Source organism: Symphalangus syndactylus, chromosome 23 (genome assembly GCF_028878055.3).
Source record: "Symphalangus syndactylus isolate Jambi chromosome 23, NHGRI_mSymSyn1-v2.1_pri, whole genome shotgun sequence".
NCBI lineage: Eukaryota > Metazoa > Chordata > Mammalia > Primates > Hylobatidae > Symphalangus > Symphalangus syndactylus.
The window spans coordinates 68,094,513-68,117,045 of NC_072445.2; the positions used below are offsets into that span (position 1 = coordinate 68,094,513).

General features: G+C 42.6%; 1 protein-coding gene across 5 annotated transcripts in view; it reads left to right on the forward strand.

The window, feature by feature from the left end:
• The window catches only part of MYLK4 (myosin light chain kinase family member 4), a 97,041-nt gene that overhangs the window by 63,534 nt on the left and 10,974 nt on the right, over positions 1–22,533 (forward strand). For all 5 annotated transcript variants that reach the window (XM_055263252.2, XM_055263250.2, XM_055263251.2 and 2 more), the window contains 9 exons: positions 4,159–4,234; positions 8,051–8,156; positions 11,435–11,528; positions 11,606–11,715; positions 13,833–13,974; positions 16,796–16,866; positions 17,681–17,809; positions 18,725–18,877; positions 21,927–22,005. In XM_055263252.2, coding sequence (XP_055119227.1) covers positions 4,159–4,234; positions 8,051–8,156; positions 11,435–11,528; positions 11,606–11,715; positions 13,833–13,974; positions 16,796–16,866; positions 17,681–17,809; positions 18,725–18,877; positions 21,927–22,005 — 960 coding nt within the window. The remainder of the gene's footprint in view (positions 1–4,158; positions 4,235–8,050; positions 8,157–11,434; positions 11,529–11,605; positions 11,716–13,832; positions 13,975–16,795; positions 16,867–17,680; positions 17,810–18,724; positions 18,878–21,926; positions 22,006–22,533) is intronic.

Below are 22,533 nucleotides of genomic sequence, written 5' to 3' on the forward strand. Positions count from 1 at the left end.
TCCTGCCTCAGCCTCCTGATAGCTGGGACTACAGGTGTGCACCACCAGGCCCAGCTAATTTTTGTATTTTTAGTAGAGATGGGGTTTCACTATGTTGGCCGGGCTGGTCTCAAACTCCTGACCGCATGATCTGCCCACCTTCGCCTCCCAAAGTGTTGAGATTACAGGCGTGAGCCACCGTGCCTGGCTGCACTTTTATTTTTATAAATAACATTTAACATGTCAGAGATACTTTTATATGTGTCCAATTGTATCAATATATTTTTAAAAACATATGTAAAATATAAATGTTAAAAGAATGGTGTCTTAGCTTGGGCTGCTATAGTAAATTATTCTGGACTGGGTAGTTTAAACAACAAACATTTATTTCTCACAGTTCTGGGGGCTGAGAAGTCCCAAATCAGGCTGCTGGCAGATCCAGGGCCTGGCGAGGGCCCCGTTACTAGTGTGTAGTGGCCTTCTCCCCATAAAGAGTGAGCAAACTTTCATTTTGGTTCTTATAAGGGCACGAATCCCATTCATGAGGATTCTCCAATCGTGACCTAGTCACCTCCGAAGGCCCTACCTTTAAATAGCATCACCGTGATGGTTAGGATTTTAATATACGAATTTGTGTGTGTATATCGCTGGGGGGGGGGGGGGCGGGATACATTCAATCCATAAGAAATGGAATAAATTGAAATGAGTTCTAGCATGTCCTTGATACCCTCCAAAGGACTACTATGGACACTCCCTGGGTACGTATGCCCCACTTACGAGACCAGTCTAGGAAGCCAGACAGAGTGGAGAGAGCTGAGCTGTGTTTTGAATACTTGGGCATCTGGACCACATAGCCTTTCTTCCCTGTGTCATTCTACATCCACTGATAAATTATTATAAAAGGAATTGGTAAATAGTTCCAAAGGAATCCATATGCAAATATAGAAATATTTTTTAAGTGAATTTGCATGAAAGAGGTCCTTAGGTTCATCCCAGCCATTGATGTGAATTCAGCAGAGGAACAAAGTCACTGACATGGTTTTCATCCCATTAACTGGGGATGGTCAGGATTGGGTCAGAAACTTCATGCCTAAGAGCACTGGTCCTATGCTCTTTAATCGGTAGAAGACATGTTTCATTTTTGGACAACAAACAAGATGTATCTACAAACTTGAGCTTTCTATTTTAGCAACTTCTAGGCATAACTTAGAAATACAAAGTAAAAACATTTCATATTTTTGGTTGCAGTCCTGAAAAGAAAAGGAGAAACACAGCTTCCGTCCCGGAGAGAACAGGAGAAATACAACTTCTGTTTGTTGGAAACTCTTCGGTTCAAAGTTCCTCTAGATGTCAGTATTACATAGGGAAATGAAAATATAACAGCCTTTGGCAATGAATGAAGGCCTTCTTACATTATTTAAATGGAAAAACATATGTGACATATAATTACTAAAGAAAAAAGCAACCTCTCTTGGAAGCTGGCTTCTTATATTCCTCAATACTGACAGATTCTCCTGTTGGTCAAGTCCAACTCTGAACCCAAAGAATATTGACTCAGCATGTGGACTTTTCCACCTGGTACTCAGATGGCCTCAGAGGCAAACATGGATCTATCAGTGCTCCACAGGGTCTTATAGCCAGCTGCTCAATTTTATATACTTTTATGGGCGGAAATTGACTGATACATACCAGTTTTCATTATTAAATCCACGTATGCTTATATCATTGCATTCATGCCACACAGAATAAACCCAGAAGCACAATGTTTATTGATACACCAGAAGTTTTCATTTCGAAAGGGAAGAACTGAAAGACAGTTATAAAATATCTTAAACACAATTTGTTAAACTGTCTTATTCGACTAATTTGGATATATGCTTTCAAAACTGGACTTAAATTCTCCCTCTTCTTTTTTTGCTTCTCTTCCATGTTAATTGTAATCTTTTGACAAATATTTATCTCTTCACTCTGCTAATTTGTTTTTGATTTATGACCTTCTCTTTTAATCATTTTTCTTATCTCCTGTGTTGCCAACTATGTAGTAGATCTCAATAAATATGAATCATGTAACTTGGCTATAGTGTTTCTTTTTTTTTCCCCAGAAAGACAGTATAGGGTGGTAGTTAGGTGCACTGGCTGAAGAAGACAGCTGGGTTAGAATCCTAGCTCTACCATTTCTAAACTTTATAACCTTGGGAAATTACCTAACTTCATTTATACGACGGGGCTAATAGTATCTATCTTAAAAGGCTGTTAGGAGGAGCAACCCGGTGAACAAAGTGCTTAGAAGAGTGACTGGTACATAATGTGTGTGCACAATACATGGTAGCCGTCACCACTACCACCATCATCACCATGACCGTCACCATCACCACTACAATCACCACCAGCAGCACTACCACTACCACCACCATCACCACCACCACCACCAGCAGCACTACCACTACCACCACCATCATGGCCACCACCATCATTATCGCTACCACCACGACTACCACCACCAACACCACCATCACCACCACCACCACCATGAACACTACCATCATCATCGTCATCATCACTACATACTGGTCTCTGAAGTAATCACCAAGGAGTCAAAGATGAACCAGTCTTTTTGCCCACTAAAAGTCCACAATCTAGTGGGAAATTGACAGGAAAAAAGGCTTAAAGTGTTATAAGGGATACCAGGGGTGGGGCTATGTGCTGAGTTCTGTGCAAGCACAGAGCAGGGAGCAAGCGGCTTTGCTTGAAGAGGCGGCAGCCCATTTTCCCTGCAGAGGGAAAAATAGGCAAGTGCCATCTCTGGACTTTCACTTAAAGAGAACCTTTAAGAGAAAGAGAAACTCTGAAGCTCTCACTTCCAGCCTTGGCTTTCCACGGATTTACTAAACATGCCTTTATGTTGTAAGTTCACCATCTAAAAAACGGAAATACTCTGAATCCATGGAACTGCCCCCTGCATTGTGTAAAAGCACATTTGCAGCCGGACATGTTGGCTCACACCTGTAATCCCAGCACTTTGGGAGGCCAGGGCAGGCGGATCACCTGAGGTCAGGAGTTCAAGACCAGTCTGGCAAACGTGGCAAAACCCCGTCTCTACTGAAAATACAAAAAATTAGCCAGGCATGGTGGTGCATGCCTGTAGTCTCAGCTACTCAGGAGGCTGAGGCAGGAGAATCGCATGAACCCGGGAGGTGGAGGTTTCAGTGAGCTGAGATTGCGCCATTGCGCTCCAGCCTGGGCAACGAGCGAAGCTGCATCTCAAAAAAAAAAAAAAAAAGAGAAAAGCACATTTGCAATTTGTCTTGATATCTGTGCTCTGAACTTACATGGTGTTTCATGCTTGCAAATCAGCTGAAGGCAGATTATGTTGTGTTTCAAAGGGGAAATAAATACTTTTTTTGGACATCCACACAATGTCATTTATTTATAATGCAAAACTTTAGAAGTTATGATAATTTGGGTGGATTGGGCTAATGTTTCCCTTTTATATGGGGTACATTAGCTAACGGTTTGCTCAACTAATTCAGATACTCCAGGACTGTGAGAAGAATGTTTATCCACTTAGGAAAAGGGCCATCTGTTCTAAGCACTGTAAAGGTTCCATTTATAAAGCTGACTTTCATCTCCTACTCTCTGGTTTACAGAGCCCATTCACTGTATCCTCTCATTTCTATTTGATTTATATGTAAACCATATCAAGACAACGTAAACAGAGGTCAAGGGTGATGCACACATTGTTACTATCCTTTCATCTATTCATGAAGTTGGGGTTTTTCCCATAATGACAGTTTTACAGAATTTCTTTGAAAATAGCTCATTTCAGATACAATAGTCTATATGGGCTTTTATTAATTCAGACTGTTCTGCCCTCTACATTACTATTACCTTTACTGGGTTTTTTTCTATGTTTGAATGGTATAGTATAGTAGTTTTCAGCCTGGGATGATGGGTGATTTTGCTCCCCATTTATAGATCTCTGGAGACCTTTTTGGTCATCACAACTGGGAGGGAGGTTGCTACTGGCATCTGGTGGATAGAGGCCAGCGATGCTACTATCCTGTAATGCTCGTGACATTCCCCACCACACGGAATCATCCAGCGCGAGTGTCAGGAGTGCTGAGGTTGAAAAGCCCAGATGTGATATTTAACTTTAATTACTCAATTGTGCCTCCACAGGCGAAGGAGGTGTGGTCAAACGCCGACCTGACGGAAAGGATGCCCGTCAAAAGCAAAAGGACATCAACCCTCGCAGGTAACATCTTTAGAAAACTAGATAGTAACGGATAAAGAAAGTTCTGTTATAAAAGTCCTGTTGTTATTCAGAGGAAGTTGCACATTCATAAAGCCCTGTGTAGGAAGAAGTGATGTTTATTAAAAAATACCTCCCCCCCTTTTTTTTTTTGCTTGTCTTTGGTTCTTACTAGTTACAAACAAAAAAATCTTTTGGAACCCAGTTGGTCATATTTCCTTCTACTTTGCTTTTAAAAGCTTATATCTGCTGATAAAAAGAAACCTGGATAAAGATGCCATTATAGAAAGCCAAAATTTTACTGATCACCTGCATTCTCCATTAAAATATTTTGTGTCCTATGGTGGCTTCTAGAGAGATCTACCCAGAAGAATCAGCTCTCCTCTGAGAAAGAAAAGGTTAACAAACCCAACAAGAAAAATGCTGAGAGGACCAATGCCTCTCTAGTTCATAGAAGTTTTGCCATATTTCGTACAAAAAGACAAGACAAAGTAGAAGATTTTGCTCCAAGAAATTCTATAGATCCAAGAGAGAATATAGATGGAACAGACGTTTCATGCACGGAGAGCCTGAATACACAGGAAAGCGATAGTACTGGAAATGAAAAGTAAGCCACTGTGGATAAAAATGAAAACCCCGTGTTTGAAGAAGAGAAAAACGGGTTTCATTCTAAAGAAAATACTAGTGGATGAGAAGCTGAGAAGAAAAGAGAAAACTGGCAACTGCACATGAGACAGTGCTGGACCAATGTCCAAATAAAAATCAATACGTGTATCAAACTAATGGTGACCAATTTCATGAAAGGTAGGGTTACAGCATTGCATATCCACAGCAATGTTTTCTGTAGATCTATGTGCCATTGCAGTTTAAGGCCTTATTAAAAGGATAAATGAAGAGAGTTTTGAAGCAATGATTTATAACTCGGTTTTCCAGCTTATATGAATTTTTCATGGCCACATTTTCTTGCCATTATTTTTTCTTCTTGCCTGTGATATTTTCAGGCATTTTATTATTTTCTATGTTTTCTACACACTGGTAGATAAAGATGACGATTAATAGTGCCCACAGGAATCAGTATTTTTTAAAGATCAAGTAAAACATTTTCATTTTTAGCAATACAGAACATATCCTTCCTAAGGACAAGAATTAAATAATGACTAGATTTAAATGTAAGTTAAAAACCTAAATCTGAAAAAGCTTACCCACTCCATTATAAATGATAAATTGTCTATTTTTCCCAAATATTATGAGGATGAAGTAAGACATAGATTATTGAATGACTTTCTTTCTCAACTACACAGTTTCACTTATAGATTCAGGTAATATTATAGCCAATTAAAATGAACTACTCTAAGTTATGAGTAATCACATATCACGGTATCTATTTGGAACCAAAAGTATCAAACCACTTGTGTGGTCTTTTTTAGGGATTTAAAACATAATTCTTACTTCATTTTTTAATAATGTATCTGAAACCTCATCTTGGAGAAATTTAATTTTCCGAGAATTAAGCATAAATATTAATGATTGCTAAGAAAGAAACTTCATCACTGCCAGATGTGTTCAGTAAGATCGAGAGCTGCTGAGAAATGGAAATTAGGTCAATTCTTCCACTGATAAAGGTTTAATCTCACTGCCGTTAAGATTCAGAGAGATTGGCCGGGCGCGGTGGCTCACGCCTGTAATCCCAGCACTTTGGGAGGCTGAGGTGGGTGGATCACGAGGTCAGGACATCGAGACCATCCTGGCTAACACGGTGAAACCCCGTCTCTATTAAAAAATACAAAAAAATCAGCCGGGCGTGGTGGCGGGCGCTTGTAGTCCCAGCTACTCGGGAGGCTGAGGCAGGAGAATGGCGTGAACCCGGGAGGTGGAGCTTGCAGTGAGTCGAGATCGTACCACTGCACTCCAGCCTGGGCGACAGAGCGAGACTCCGTCTCAAAAAAAAAGATTCAGAGAGATTATTGCTTCTTTTATCATGCTATAATTTAATAATTTATCTCTAAGGAAAGGAAGTGAAAAAATGAAGATCAAATTAGTTAGGTATTCATAAAATGACGGCTTTTGTTAAGTGCCAGTGGAATAACTTGGGGTCACTTTTTGGCCAGTGGTGAGATTCCCTGGGACCCTGGTTATCTACACCCATAGACTTCATGGGGAGCATGCTGCTCCATTTCCTCTCCAAGCACTGAAATGGTCACCTCTATCACAGAGCTCACGTCCTCGTCACAAAAACACTGCTTTAAGAAAGCCTTCGTTCTAAGAATTTTCACCATCTGAATGTTTTCTTCTTGAAACTTTGAGAGCTGCAACTGGACTTTACTTTCCAGTGTGTCAGCAGCATAAGGGCCATTTCTACCCCCACGAATCCCTGGAAGTTCAGCAGTAGGATCCATTTTCTGGAATGCCGACCAGACAGAGTGCCCGGGCAGCAGTGAGCGTAGAGTGGCAGAGGAGCGCCTCGTCAACGAGGACAGCAAAAAGCGCAGAGTAGACGTAGTGGGCACAGAGGAAGAACACACGTGTCAGAAGACACAGGCAGCCAGGCAAGCTGAGGAGCTCCCAGGGGCGACTCCGGGAGCCTGCTGGGACGAAGACCTACCAAGGGCAAGAGGGCCTGACCCCATTGGGTAGGAAATGGCTCTTGTATGGGCCTTTTAAGGCTTTTTAACCTTTTCCAGCAAGCATTGCAGACTAAATTTCATTTAGTCTAACAGCCTGCAGGAGATATAATGCCATTTCGATGCCGCTTGTGTATTTAACTCCCTCTTTTTATTAATCTGAAACAGTGAATGTTATAAAGACACTTCTGTGGTGACTTCAGTTTTCAGCATATTTACACTCTGAGAGGTGATATCTATATCAAATCAGATTCTTAGAGATTTATATTATCTGAATTTTTAAAAATATTAACACTTGGCAGAGTGTCTGGAACAAGGTAAATGCTCAAGAAACATGTCAAATAAATGTAGGGTGTTTTGAAAGCAAAGCTGTTATTTACTTACCTTCCTTTGTATTCTTATTGTATGCATGCAGTCGCTGCTTAATAAATGAGTTAGCAAAGAATGAGCAGGTTCATGGCAAGCCAATTTCAACAGCAGTAGTCATGGAAAGGTAAAAGAATACTGGGAGGAATATCCCTGAGTAATTCTGTATGTTAGAGCTGGTGCTGATGTGGACAAGCGTTTAAATACTTAAGGTGGAAGGGGAGAAAGTGGGAGAAATTTTATCTCTGTCAAATACACACTTACCTGGTTTTATTGGGTGTTTTATTTCCAGCCAGCCAGGAAAAATTCATCTTTGTGCCTTAAATGTGTCTTAAATAAAGTCTAAGATATTTTGGAAAGTAACATATAATATCAAGCATTTCAATAACATGAAGAAATGTTTCATTTTTCTTTTTTGTCTCTGCTTTAATTAAAATAATGGATTATATCAGTAATGCATTTTAAAAATGAATCAAACAATTTCTCATGTTTGAATTTGAATGGTCTCAGGCTTGGAAGTATTACCTGTTTGGAGTGTGTTGGGTTGGAAATCTTCAACTATTTTGACATTTCTAAAAGTGATCCTGAAGATGCTATGGACAACCATTGAGCCGCCCTGACACTCTTTCTCAGAGGTGTCAGGATCAGCTTTATGAGTCACAGCTCATAATCTCAAGTGGAAATTTATATCCCTGGATCATTAGGAATCAGACAGATGGCTCCTTGTATTTTATTATTAAATGAGCACATTTTTACTATGAAGCCCAGGCTTGCCGCCTTAACGAGGTCAGACTGCTTGACAGATGGCCCTTCTGTTTCTCTCACCTTCTAGTTGACATCCCGGCTCCTCCGGCCCCATTTGATCACCGTATTGTGACAGCCAAGCAAGGAGCGGTCAACAGCTTCTATACTGTGAGCAAGACAGAAATCCTAGGAGGGTGAGTAAAGCTGAATGTTAACATTCTCTCAACAGAAGAAGAGAGCGTGCAAATGACTTCATAAATGTCTGCTTGTCTTGACCTGAGAACTAGAAACGTTAGAAACAATCATTTTAAGAAACTGTAACCATTTCTGAAAATTGTCACTGATGCCAGAAAGGTTAATGTGGTGACTAAACTCCACGTTTATTATCTGCTTTACTTCCCATGTTGTAATGTCTAAAAGAAAGAAAAACCCATTGTGAGTCACCAGAAGGTTGACCAGCTGTCCAAAGCCGTAGTGCAGCCTCCAGGAGACAGAACATAGAAATGAGTCAACAGCGTGTAGTTCTTGTGGCCTATGTTAGGTCTTTCTGTCATTGCTCCTGGGTTTTCATTTATGTTGTTACTATATTAATTACTATTATCCATTTCAATTGATTACTTTGCTCAGCAAATAACTTATTTTAGGGACGTTTAAATGCACATTCTCCCTAAAGAAGGAAGATTAAAGGCCTTGCGTGGTGGCTTCTGCCTGTAATCCCAGCACTTTGGGAAACCGAGGCGGGCAGATCACTTGAGGTCAGGAGTTCAAGACCATCCTTGCCAACATGGTGAAACCCCGTCTCTATTAAAAATACAAAAATCAGCTGGGTGTGGTGGTGCATGCCTGCAATCCCAGCTACTCGGGAGGCTGAGGCAGGAGAATCGCTTGAACCAGGGAGTTGGAGGTTGCAGTGAGCCAAGATCAGGCCCCTACACTCCAGCCTGGTGATAGAGTGAGACTCTGTCCCCCGCCACCAAAAAAAAAGAAAAGAAAAAAAGAAAAAAAAACCAGAAGGAAAATTAATGTCCATCAGGGACCAGCTTCATGCTGGGGGTGGGGAGAGGGTGTTCTTTCTTCTTTTACTTCTTTCACAACCCCCCTATGATATCTTGTAACTCGAAGTCTAAATTATAATGTTTGCTGCCATCGGCATGTCTGTGTAAAATAGGAAGAGGAAAGCAGAACATCTGCACGTATACATACAAGATGTACTCACCAACACAAGGAAAGCATGCATCGCTACTGCAGTTCAGGCGTCTGTCATTGGTATTTCTTCAGGGAGTCATTGATATTTGTGAAGTCCCTTCCTCCTCTTCCCACTCTGTAATTCTTTGCCCTGTGCCGAATGGAACCACCTGGACTTTCCCTTCCTGATCTGGCTGATCTCATAGAATGCCCCATGAGACTGCGGGGATGGGCGGAGGGAGAAACAGGAATTCCACAGCATGAACTGGTGCCATGGAAGCCTGAGGTATTTGGGCCTTCAGGGACATCAGTGGCAAGCCAGCAACTATTTCTCTAACCAAGAATAGTTATTTGCAGAAGAAGCTTTGAAAGAATTCCCAGGGTTTGTGCTGTTTTTCTGGTCAAGGTTTGTCAATTGCTCCTTTGAAACTTCCTTTCTGTCTTTTTGGGCACCATGGGATCTTCTCTTTGGTACTGCAGTCTAGACCAGCTGCTCATCAGCTCTCGTTATGGGCTTCACCAAAATTGGCAGCTGTAATTCACTCAGCAAATAAGTTAGAGGAGCATGATCAAATGTGCGTGGATGCCTTCGAAATGCAGACATCACCAAGTGCTGCACCTCCTTTTTAGTGGTAGGAGGTTCAAGATACAGCAACTTATCTTTTACTTTTGGCAGAAATATTGCAACATGCCAAGGATCACTGGATCCCAAAAAACCTGCCCACAGGGGCAGGCCCCTGAATTTTCCTGGGAGTTCCTCTCCTGCCCTGTGGCCTTGAGGATATCCATCATCCCTGCTTGCCATGTTCAATGAGCATAAGGTTATCACTGTGTTGAACCAGCATGAATCCTGGGAGTTGGCCTCAACCTTCAGCGCCCTTGTAGAATAAATCAGGGGAAAGAGCCAGAGGATTGAGGGAGCTGGGAAGTCAGACAGTGATGGGCACCACTGCTGGCTCAGGAGGTTCTGGGGCCATTGCTAGTGAAGGGAAAAAAAAAAAAACCGTTTCCATAACAGCCACTTAAGAGGTGGCTGGGGCTGTGTCCATGTGTTCCCATAGAGACTCCATCGGGAACAGAGGTTGGAATTGAAGTCACGCCGTGGCTATGTTTACGGTAATCCTGTGTCATTCTCCAAGATTCATCTGCCTCTGTGCTGGGTGTGCAGCCCCACAACGGGATGCAGCGGCCGCCAGTGCCTCTGCATCTGCCCAGCATTGCCATGACTTTCATCGTTGAAGTCCTCTGCCTTGTCACAGGGCTTGCCTCGGGTCCACAGTGTTGCTAGGGAAGCTGTTCCTCACTCCCTACTGTGACATCCACCATTGCAGAGCAGGGACATGTGTTCTAGCTTATTTTACTAAATAAGAAATCAAGCTAAGCAAATTAGATTTAAAACTGCTCACAAGTGTGTACATCTGTATGTGATTATGTAGGTAAGAAGCTGTCTTATGCTTATATTCAAGCTCATAGGTCACTTGGCGATATGCAGTCTTGACTATATGTATATATATGCAGTACTGTTACATATGCAGTTTCCAAAAATAATTTTATATATCTGAAGGTGGGTGCTCTTGTTCATATGCTGACAAAGCCCAGCTCATAACATTCATATGTATTCAGAAAGATTCTGCATTGTCCTTAAAGGTGGTTCTCAAATGTGAGGGTGCATATGAATCACCCAAGAAATGTGCTGTAATGTAGATTCTGAGGCCTACCCCTGGATTATTCCTGCTTCGGGAGGTCTGGGGTAGGGCCCAGAATCCTGGATTCTTTTTTTTTTTTTTGAGACGGAGTCTTGCACTGTCACCCAGGCTGGAGTGCAATGGTGCGATCTCAGCTCACTTCAACCTCCGCCTCCTGGGTTCACACCATTCTCCTGCCTCAGCCTCCCAAGTAGCAGGGATTACAGGCATGTGCCACCACATCTGGCTAATTTTTTGTATTTGTATTTTTAGCAGAGACAGGGTTTCACTATGTTGGCCAGACTGGTCTCGAACTCCTGACCTCGTGATCCTCCCGCCTTGGCCTCCCAAAGTGCTGGGATTACAGGTGTGAGCCACTACGCCTGTCCGAAACCTGCTTTCTTAACAGCTCCCACGTGATTCTGATGCAAGTGACCCACAGACCACACCTTGACAAATACTGCTCTAGAAGTTTATTGAAAGAACTCCTCATAGGGCTGCTCATCCAGACTCAGCAGGAGAAATACTGGCACCACTGTGCGCTGTCCACTTGGCAGCTGACCACAGGGTCTCATGCTACGCCACTTCCTCTTTTTCGGCAGAGGGCGTTTTGGCCAGGTTCACAAGTGTGAGGAGACGGCCACAGGTCTGAAGCTGGCAGCCAAAATCATCAAGACCAGAGGCATGAAAGACAAGGTACAGCCTGTGGGAGGTGGTCCCCTCCCTCCCCGCCCTGTCTTGACCACACTAACGCACTGGTTCCTGCTTCTCAGGAGGAGGTGAAGAACGAGATCAGCGTCATGAACCAGCTGGACCACGCGAACCTCATCCAGCTGTACGATGCCTTCGAGTCTAAGAACGACATTGTCCTGGTCATGGAGTAGTACGTATCCCCTCCGCCCCCTCCCTGACCTCCCCAACAGCACTCACCACCATGACCGTGCCTCAGTAGCTCCGGTCCTGCTGTAGCGGGACCAGAACCAAGCTTGCCCCGGCAGACTCTGATTCGCGCTGATCACACAATCACATCAGTTCTAGAAGGGAAACACTTGGGGTTACACATCTCCATATGGGATTTTATTGCTAAGAAGTAGTGGGACCAAGTAGATCTAGCTTTGCATCTAAGCTGTTTGTCAAAAATCAAGCTTAAATATTAGCCAGGGCAACCTGGAGGAAAGTGGTTTTTGAGCTACATCTTACTTTCACCATATTCACTAATACAAAGTTCATGTCAAAAACTGTTGATGATTAGGGCTAAGAAGCTTCCATTTAAACTCACCTTTATAAAAACATAAGGACTGGTTAGTTAGAAACCGAGTACAGTCATTACTTGGTATCTGAGAGGGATTGGTCCCAGGATCCCCGCAAATACCAAAACCGGAGGACACTCAAGTTCCTGATATAAAATGGCGTAGTCTTTTGCATATAACTTATGCCCATCCCCCCAAGTACTTTAAATAATCTCTGGACTACTTACAATACTTGATAAGCTGTAAATGCCACATATACAGTTGTTATACTGTGTTTTTTAAAAATTTGTATTAGTTTTGTTGTTGTATTGTCAATTTTTATTGTTTTTTGGTCAAACATTTTGGTTTGCAATTGTTTGAACCTGTGGAAACCGAACCCATGAATAGGGAGGGCCGACTGCAATTCCAACACTGAATCGATATTGTGATTCTGTTTTGTTTTTCTTCCGCAATAAGGCATTTTGAATAAAAAGTATAGTATCGTGGTCCTCCCTTATCCACACTTTCACTTTCCATGGTCTCAGTTACCCAAGGCCCCAGAATATTAAGTGGAAAATTCCAGAAGTAAACAATCAACAGGTTTTAAATTGCACACTGCTCTGAGTAGCGTGATGAAATCTCCCACCGTCCCGCTCGGTCCCACCCAGGACGTGAATCATCCCTTTGTCCAGCGTCTCCACCCCTCCCTGTGGTTAGTCACTTAGTAGCCGACTGGGTCATCAGATTGTGGAGGCATCGCAGTGCTTGTGTTCACGGAACTCTCATTTTACTTCATAATGGCCGCAAAACACAAGAGTAGTGCAGCTGGCATGTTGTTATAATTGTTCTATTTTACCCTTAGTTATTGTTGTTAATCCCTTACTGTGCTTAATTTATGAATTAAACTGTATCGGAGTTATGTATCTACAGGAAATAACATAGTATATACAGGCTTCTGTACTATCCACAGTTTCAGGCATCCACGGAGGGTCTTGAAAGGTGTCCTGGAGGATAAGGGAAATTACTGTGTCTAGCACCAGCCACATAGAAGCACTTTATCGCTGAATTCAGTCTGGAGACTTAAGAGGGCTGAGACCCTGATTACCTTCAGTCAGGGCTTGGAGTTCCCCTCCCGGAGTTCTTAGGGCCTCTCTCTCTTCAACACCTTTAGAACATGATGTGTGTGGGCTCACGCCAGAGCTGAAGACACTGGATAAAGGGGCTTTGAGGGCCGGTGCAGTGGCTCACGCCTGTAATCCCAGCACTTTGGGAAGCCAAGGCTGGTGGATCACTTGAGGTCAGGAGTTCAAAACCAGCCTGGCCAACACAGTAAAACCCCATCTCTACTAAAAATACAGAAATTAGCCGGGCATGATGGCGCTTGCCTCTAATCCCAGCTACTTGGGAGACTGAGGCATGAGAATCGCTTGAATCTGGGAGGTGGAACTTGCAGTGAGCCAAGATCCTGCTACTGCACTCCAGCCTGAGCGACAGAGCGAGACTCCGTCTCAAACACACACACACACACACACACACACACACACAAGGTGGGGGGTTGGCTTGAGGATTTCCATTTATGAGATTAAAGGTATATAAAATACAGGCCTTCAAGATAAGAATCATCTAAGTGAGACAGCAAAGAAGGCAGAGGAATAACTGCACATATACTTTTCAGAAGAGGTAGCAGAACTTGCACGTCAAGTCACTACAAGAAAAGCACATGGTGGTTAGGAAATCGGGACTGAGGGCTTCGCTTCTCTTCCCTCTGCAGTGTGGATGGTGGGGAGCTGTTTGACCGCATCATTGATGAGAACTACAATTTGACGGAGCTTGATACCATCCTGTTCATGAAGCAGATATGTGAGGGGATAAGGCACATGCATCAGATGTACATTCTCCACTTGGACCTGAAGGTAAGGGTGTTTTGTATCCGGTGAGACGTAAGCCCTTCCCACCCCTTGCTCAGTGGGCCCTGTCTGCTATTATATGCCAGCTGGGGAAGTTGGTACAGTCATTTCAGAAATGAATAAACATCTGAATTGTTACCCCCATCTCCTTATTCTCAGCTTCTGTCACTCCCTAATATTTTCGTGTTTCATCTTCACGGGCTAATATTCAGATTCTTGTAACTTGCATGCATTAAAGAAATCTATATGGCAATCGTTTCCCTAAAAGTTTAGAATTAAAACAGTTACCACCACCACCACCACAGCAGTATCCATGTGGAATGGTTTCCCTAAAAGTTTAGAATTAAAACAGTCACCACCACCACCACCACAGCGGTATCCATGTGGTATCCCTCTCATCAGGACAAGTAGGTGAGAGGATTTTAGCTATCTCAGAATTCCCTAAGTAGTAGCCAACCTTTCCAGGTCTCCAAGAATCGCCGGCAGCTCCTCGAGTCACTCAGGAAGCTCCGGACTTTGGGACTTGTTTGTCTGTGGGTTTGCTGCCCCTTGGAAAAGAGTCCTATGGAGAACGGAGCAGAGGGCAGTCGGAAGGATGGGGCCAAAGTGCTAAGGGGCAGAGAGGGTGGGGTGGACACCCCACTGCCAATGGTGGAAAGCACACAGAAGCCAAGCCGCCTTTCTTTCTCCTCCTATTGATTGCCCCTTCCCTCTTTACCTCTCTCATTATGTCTCATTATGAAGTTCCTGGAATCGGACTGTACGTAGTCTTAGTTACAACCAAGAAAAGACCTAGGCCCAACAACCCTGATCAAGTCCCATATTGGGACTAAGTATCATAAAGTACATCTTGTGTGGCTTGGTCATTTTCTCATTTCCCTGTTTGCACAGCGTGACAGTAAGATAAAATATATATTCTATATAACATCCCATCTATTGCATTCACTAGGGATTGCAGAGCTAAATAAATTCAGCCTCCTGAAATAGGTTTCCATGGGCCTCCATGGGCCTCTCTTCCTATAACTTGGCTTCCCTCACTGTCTTGATTTATGTGCCTTGCCTTTCCCATTCACTTTTGAGCAGGAGGAGAGCAGGAGGAAGTGGTTTATAAAATGACAAAGTCAGAGGTTAAAAATCATTAGCAAAACCCTCACTATGAGCTGAGTTTGATAATGCATGCTTTCGTGGAGCATTTTCATTGAATGTAGATATTCTGCAGATATCCCTAAAGGGATTTGACTGGCAACTGGAACTAGGAGCAAACCTATCGTAAGTCAAACGACTCCATATGAGGCTTCACAACATTGATTGAAGACCTGCAGTGGGCAATTTTAGTTATGGCTTGGATGCAAAGATCATCATAAAGGTGACAGCTGGATGGGTTTTTAAGGAGCTGCTTTTCTGAAAGCTCCTTGGAAGGAAAAGGGCCAAAAATATTAAGAGTGATCGTCACTATGTGGGGAGAGATTATGGGTGACTTACAAACAGTCTGTTTTATATTTTTCTGTTTTGCAAATTTTATCCAATGAACATTCTTTAATTTTATCATCATAAAAAGGCTAACTTTTTGAAATGCCCTCAAAACAAGTTTCTCTATAGCCTGCAAATTTTTTGATGCCACAGTACTCCTTCACAATTGGACAGCTTTATACATGATCCATCAGTTATTTAAGCACGAAACCAAATGCTTCACATAGCACCCCCTTCTCTATAATGACTTTTACTCACAAACATCTGTTTTAGAGATAGTTTAGAAAAGGGCTTCGAAAGATATTCTACCCAGCCAAATATACTATTGAGTATTGACAAGGAGACATGATGTCATTTCATAATGTGTTTCTGAATTTCTGATCTCATTGGAACCTCTTGTCCACCTGGACAGGTTGGGGAGGGGGAGCCCGATCCCACTAAAGGCTGAGGAATGGGATCCTGGGCATTCGGCTTCTGGGCTGGTGCCCTCCAGCTCGTAAACAATTGGGACTGAGGGTTCTTAACTCTTTGAAACTTTTTTTCTCTTTTATAAATGGCCTTGACTTTAAATCAAATCCCTTACTTTCCCAAGACCTCCGTTTTCCTACCCCAATAAATATTAAGTGCACTTGTAAGACATTCTGTGAACACTGACCAGCTGCACTGCAACCTATTTTCTCCCCCTGCACCCCAAGACTGTCAGGTCAGCAGGCTAAGGTCTTACCAGGGCCTGGCTCCAAGGCAACACTTAGTCAGGGGTTTTAGGCATTGAGACCAAACTCAGCAAAAACTCGGAACTGCTGAGACTGAAGAACGACTGGAGAGAAAAGCCCTCCTCTGCCGTGCGACTTTCCCGTAGGCGTTGAGCAGAGGGAAGGTCTGGAGGCCGGAACGTTCACATGACAGTGCGTGTTCAGTGTGGCTGTTTGAATGGAGCAGGTCAATTCTCTTGGAACTCATAAATCTTGGGAAAAATAGTTCTCCAAGAAGGGGAAATTCATACTGAATAATTTAGAGGGGCAGATGTCAGGTCCGAGCGGGCCTCCACAGTGCATTTGGGAAGGACTGAAGCAACCTCCTCTTCTTGCTCCCCTCAAGGTCTCTGCCTGAACTCAGGCATTAGATGAACTGTGAAGCCGTGCAGAGGGCAGGCTGGATAATGCAGGGTTGGCAGGATACCCGCAACCTCATCCACCACATAATTAAAGGAGAAAGTACCCACACGGACAAGCCCGCCCCGAAGTGAAAGGCCTGATATGTTTTTTCTGAGCATCGTTGTATTTTTAGTTGTGGTTCAAGGACAATTTGAGTGAATGATGGTTGTTTTCATTGCTAATGTGTCTCTCTCTCCTGGCAGCCTGAGAATATCCTGTGTGTGAATCGGGATGCTAAGCAAATAAAAATTATTGATTTTGGATTGGCCAGAAGGTATGTCTATTTGGACACAGATGGACGAATGGAGCTAGGGGACATGATGGGTGCCCTTCCTTTGCAAACATATATCTGATCTGCTCTTTGGTTTCATGATCTCATTTATAATTAATTTAACAAAAATTATGTTTGGCCTTAACTTGCTAAATTTGAGACTCGAGTGTTTAGAAGTTTCTATAATGCATGCAGTAAAAAGTATAAAAAATTAAAACCTAATACAGTGAAGTTTATTAAATCAGAAGCCATTAATTTAGCATTTGCGAGAGTTTGTCCCCTCTTTCATATTTGTTCCATCTGTACAGAGAAGATTTACTTTAAAAATATTAACAACGTAAACAAGTTTGCAAAGGGTTCTGGCACATATAAGATTCTTCAGGGAACAAAGAGTTTACGTGGACGCATTAACAATTCAGCACATGAACGACACGTATAAAATGGATGGTGTAAATTATTGCAGTACTGTGTTTATTCATTAATACAGGCTTATTCAAGTCATCCCCATGTCAATGACTATATCAGTTTTCCTCTTGTCATCTTCTATAATTCAGATGTTCTAATTATTCACAGCAGCTTCTCCCACAACTGGTTCAGCTTATTAAGGTTTCCTAGTATGAATTTTGACTTTAAAATTTTCTGGGGCCTCTTTACAAGTTTTTGACACTCTTGCTTAATTGTTTGATTTCCTTTAATGTTTATTTATCTGAAGTTTGCTGTATGGCTGAGGTTATTTTGTCTTATAGTCGGCATCATTTCAATGTTCATGATTTTTGATTGACACTTCCGTCCTTCCACTTTGTCTCTTAAATTGCAGATACAAACCCAGAGAGAAGCTGAAGGTGAACTTTGGAACCCCAGAATTTCTCGCCCCTGAAGTTGTGAACTATGATTTTGTTTCCTTTCCCACTGACATGTGGAGTGTGGGGGTCATCGCCTATATGCTGTGAGTAGCTGTCCTCTGTCCCTGACCCTTCTCCAACTCCATGCATATTTTCTGAGGTTTCGCCATTTTAAATAAAAGTCCCAGTTGGGGTATTTAAAAAATAAATAACACTGTCCCATCCTCAGTTGCCTTCTAGGTTTTCTTGACTCCTGTGGGTGAAAGGAGTGAATTCTTTCCCTGTACATCATTTGGAAAAGTAAATGTGTGTCCTCTTCATTAATCACTTTAACTCCTAGGACACAACCTAAAAGCCAAAAATTAATTTAAAAAGCTCACATGGCCTGGCGCAGTGGCTCAAGCCTGTAATCCCAGCACTTTGGGAGGCTGAGGCGGGGGGATCACAAGGTCAAGAGATTGAGACCATCCTGGCCAACATGGTGAAACCTCATCTCTACTAAAAACACAAAAATCAGCCGCGCATGTTGGCGTGCGCCTGTAATCCCAGCTACTCAGGAGGCTGCAGGAGAGTCGCTTCCAGGAGGTGGAGGCTGCAGTGAGACGAGATCACGCCATTGCCCTCCAGCCTGGCGACAGAACGAGACTCCAGCTCAAAAACAAAACAAAACAAAACAAAAACTGATGTCCTAAATGACTCAGGCTAGCCTCACCCCTCAGAGGTGACATGCCTGGCGTTTGCCATCTGAGCATGTAGTAGCACTTTGCGAGCTGTAAAGTGCTTTAAAAAGGAAGCTGATACTCATATTCATATTCTGTTATTGCTGCAGTTGTCCAATCAGGAGTTGGGTAGGGGTGGCCAGCATTTTCTTGATTGCAATAATATATTATAAAATTATGCTTCAGGATTAGGTCATTTTCCTTCTCTCACCTTTAAATGGCAGAATTAGAAAAGCAATCTGTATGGAAAGGCGTTGAGGCTGTTTAAAAAATACTCACTCTGGACCCTGTGTCCTCCAGACTTAGCGGTTTGTCCCCTTTTCTGGGTGACAATGATGCCGAGACGCTGAACAACATCCTGGCCTGCAGGTGGGACTTAGAGGATGAAGAATTTCAGGACATCTCGGAGGAGGCCAAGGAGTTCATCTCCAAGCTTCTGATTAAGGAGAAGAGGTAACGCAAGTTCGTCCTGTGCTCTGGGCACAGTAGGGATGATAAGGAAGCACGGCGTACCACAAGGGCTGTTAGAATTTATTCCCTTACTAACATCTGTGATGCTTGTGCAAAGTCATAGATAGAATGAGGTTTGATCCTCTTGACCCAGTCTACTGAGATCTGGGACTGCTTTGGTCATGAAGCTACACAAATCTTTCTCCTCCTACCATTTATCATGCAGCCACACCAGCCATGGACTCCTGCTGGGCCCCAGTTGACTCACTGTCAAAATGAAAGGCTTGGGAGAAGTATTTCTAGGATTCCTTTCACCTCTGCAAAGCTGAATATGGTTCCGTGTAGCTGAATCTTTAACTACCATTTCATTTGAGAACCTACTATGGGCCCGATCATGCCAAGTGCTTTGTAGACATTATCTCTTTTAACCACCACCCCAACCCTGCCCCCAACTCCATGAGGCAGAAATTGGGTAGAAGATCCCACGTGGTTTGCCCATGATCACACCGCCAGTAATTGGCAGAACGGAGGCTCAAACAAATAGTTCTCCTTCCCCCACAGCCACACACTTGGTTGTTATTTATTACATGGCCCTCTATTTTCTGTTATGCTAAAACCACATTAATTCAAAATTCAGTGGATGAAAAAGAGTGACATTGAAATATAGGGATTTGCATTTTAGAATCATAGAGGGAGAAGGGCATTGTGAGTAACCCGTCAAACATGCTGTTTCAGATGGCTTTATACCTGAGCCGTATAATTGAAGCAGTTAAGATTTTCAGGGCCAATAACACTTGCCTTATCGTTTTATTATCTTTATGGCCTTAAAGTCACTAATACACATGGCCATGGATCAACAGGTAGGAGAGTGTCACAGGGAGTGGGGAAACAGTGTGGGCAGTGGGTCTGGCACACAGCCTGGCAGGAGATGCTTTCATTCAAGTGTTGATCACCTACTGTGTGCCAGGAAATGTGTCATGTGCTCAGAATAGATGCACAAATCCAGTCCCTGCCTATAGTAACTCACCATCTAATAAAAGGGATAGGTATTTTTTAAAAAGATGTAATAAAAGGTGGTTAACACAAAGATAAGGCCATCCCTAGAGGATGAAGAGAATCTAGCCAGGCTAGGGCTATCAGTCCGACAGGAGGGACAATTCACAAATAGTGGATTAATAATAATAATAACCTTGGCTGTTATTGTGCCTTGATGGAAAGGCACAATAACAGCCAAGGTTATTATTATTAGCACATTACCCAAGGCAGTGAACAGATGGAAACTGTCAACCCTTTCAAATCTTTGGAGGGCGAGAAATCCACATTTGCTGTGAACCTGTTTTATATGTGTACTTTTGTGTGTTATCTTATTTGGCTTCTGGATAATCCTGTGGTCTGTGGAGACCATCATTTTACAGATGGGGAAACTGAGGCTGAGAGCAGTGCTGCAGTCACATGGCCAGCTCAGAGCAGATGCAGAGGTGGGCCCAGTGGGCTCCAGTGCCGCTCACTCCTTCAGTGAGTGAGCCCAAGGAGCATCAGATACCCCTGTGGGCCGATGGCAACTGGCTTAGAATTCCAGTCAATGCTTGGTTGAAACTAAAGCCAAAAGCCAAACACCACGATCATAGAATAAATTTCTGGGGTACAAAAATAAACTTGAAATGTTATTAAGCTTAATTACTAGTACAATGTTATTGTTAACTTTTTAATAGCCAGATTTAAGAAGTTCGACACTAAGTACAGAATCATCATTTTTCACCTTGCTCAGCCGTTGGAATGCTCTGGAGATCCAGTACTGAAAATGTATAACACTAAGCAGAACCACACTTCCAACTGAGGTTGGTGGAGGTCAAGAGGTTTTTAAAAATTACCTCTGCCTGTTTTTGGCACTATAATGGTGATGCTGTCACCAAGTTCATTGACTGTAATAAAGACTTATCTCCTCTTCAAATCTTATACTTAAATATTTTGGTATCTGATGAAGCAATTGCATTGAAGCAATCCTACAAACTGAAGCTTCATTACTGCTTGAAACTACCTCTTTGACGTCAGATTGTTACATTCACTTACAGATGTTTGTTTGTTTGTTTTTGAGATGGAATCTCACACTGTCACCTAGGCTGGTGTGCAATGGCACGATCTTGGCTCACTGCAACCTCTGCCTCCTGGGTTCACGTGATTCTCCTTCCTCAGCCTCCTGAGTAGCTGGGATTACAGGTGTGCCCCACCATACCCAGCTAATTTTTTGTATTTTTAGTAGAGACGGGGTTTCACTATGTTGGCCAGACTGGTCTTGAACTCCTGACTTCGTGATCCTCCCACCTCGGCCTCCCAAAGTGCTGGGATTACAGGCATGAGCCATCGCACCTGGCCTACAGTTTTTATTTTGAAAGGTGATTTGTTTTAATGTGATAAATGTTAGCACAGCAGACAAATTTATAGAATTTAGAATTCGAATATAGTAAATCTATATTATTCTTCCTCATATTATTTCCCAAAATTGTATAAAACTTTGCTAGCTTCAAAAGGATATTGTTTCTTTGTAAAAGTATCTAATGGCCCTTCTCTATTAGTGATTCTATTTCCCTACCTATTTAACTCAAAACTTCTCAATTCAAAAGTTAGCAATATTTATTATTCAAAAGTTTTAATACACAAATTGCTTTGGCAATCATCAAGAATCATTGTAGCATTTTGTTCTTACAATAATAAATATATATTTATTTTTCAACTGACTGATAGGAATCCACTTTACTAAGCTCAGGTGTTATACTACAGAAATGGTTACTTATATTTGAAAGTAAATGTTCAGTTATTAACAAGAATTTTTATTATTTGCCTTGTTTGTCTTTACTAATGTTATCCTGATTGGATTCAATGGTCATCTATGCCATCATTGATAGCACACAATTCAAGAGAAGGCAGAATTGACCATGAGTTTGACATTCGGCCATCTGGTCTCCCAAAGGCAGAGGCTGGAGCTGAGACTGAACAGCAGATACAGGCTTTCTTCGGTGTGTTTCTACTAATCACCTTCTGAATTTCCCTCTAGTTGGCGAATAAGTGCAAGCGAAGCTCTCAAGCACCCCTGGTTGTCAGACCACAAGCTCCACTCCAGACTCAATGCCCAGGTGACCACGGCTTCTTGCTCTTCCTCTTTTTCTCCTGTCTGCCTGTCTTTTGAAGATCAGAGGCTAGAGTCATCTTAACCTTAAATAAGATTCTTTCTCATTCCTTTTCTCAGACTGCAAATCTTGTGCGGGTATTAAATTACTTAAAATGCTTTTTTTAAAAAAAATTTTTTTTTTTGAGGCAGAATTTCACTCTTGTTGCCCAAACTAGAGTGCAATGGCACGATCTCAGCTCACTGCAACCTCCACCTCCCCGGTTCAAGCGATTCTCCTGCCTCAGTCTCACAAGTAGCTGGGATTACAGGCATGTGCCACCATGCCTGGCTAATTTTGTAGTTTTAGTAGAGACAGAGTTTCACCATGTTGGTCAGGCTGGTCTCAAACCCCTGACCTCGTGATCCACCCACCTTGGCCTCCCATAGTGCTGGGATTACAGGCCTGAGCCACTGCACCCAGCCTTAAAATGCTTTTTTCAGCAGTTTACATTTTAAAAATAATGTATTTGTTGTTTAATAGAGTATTTTCAGC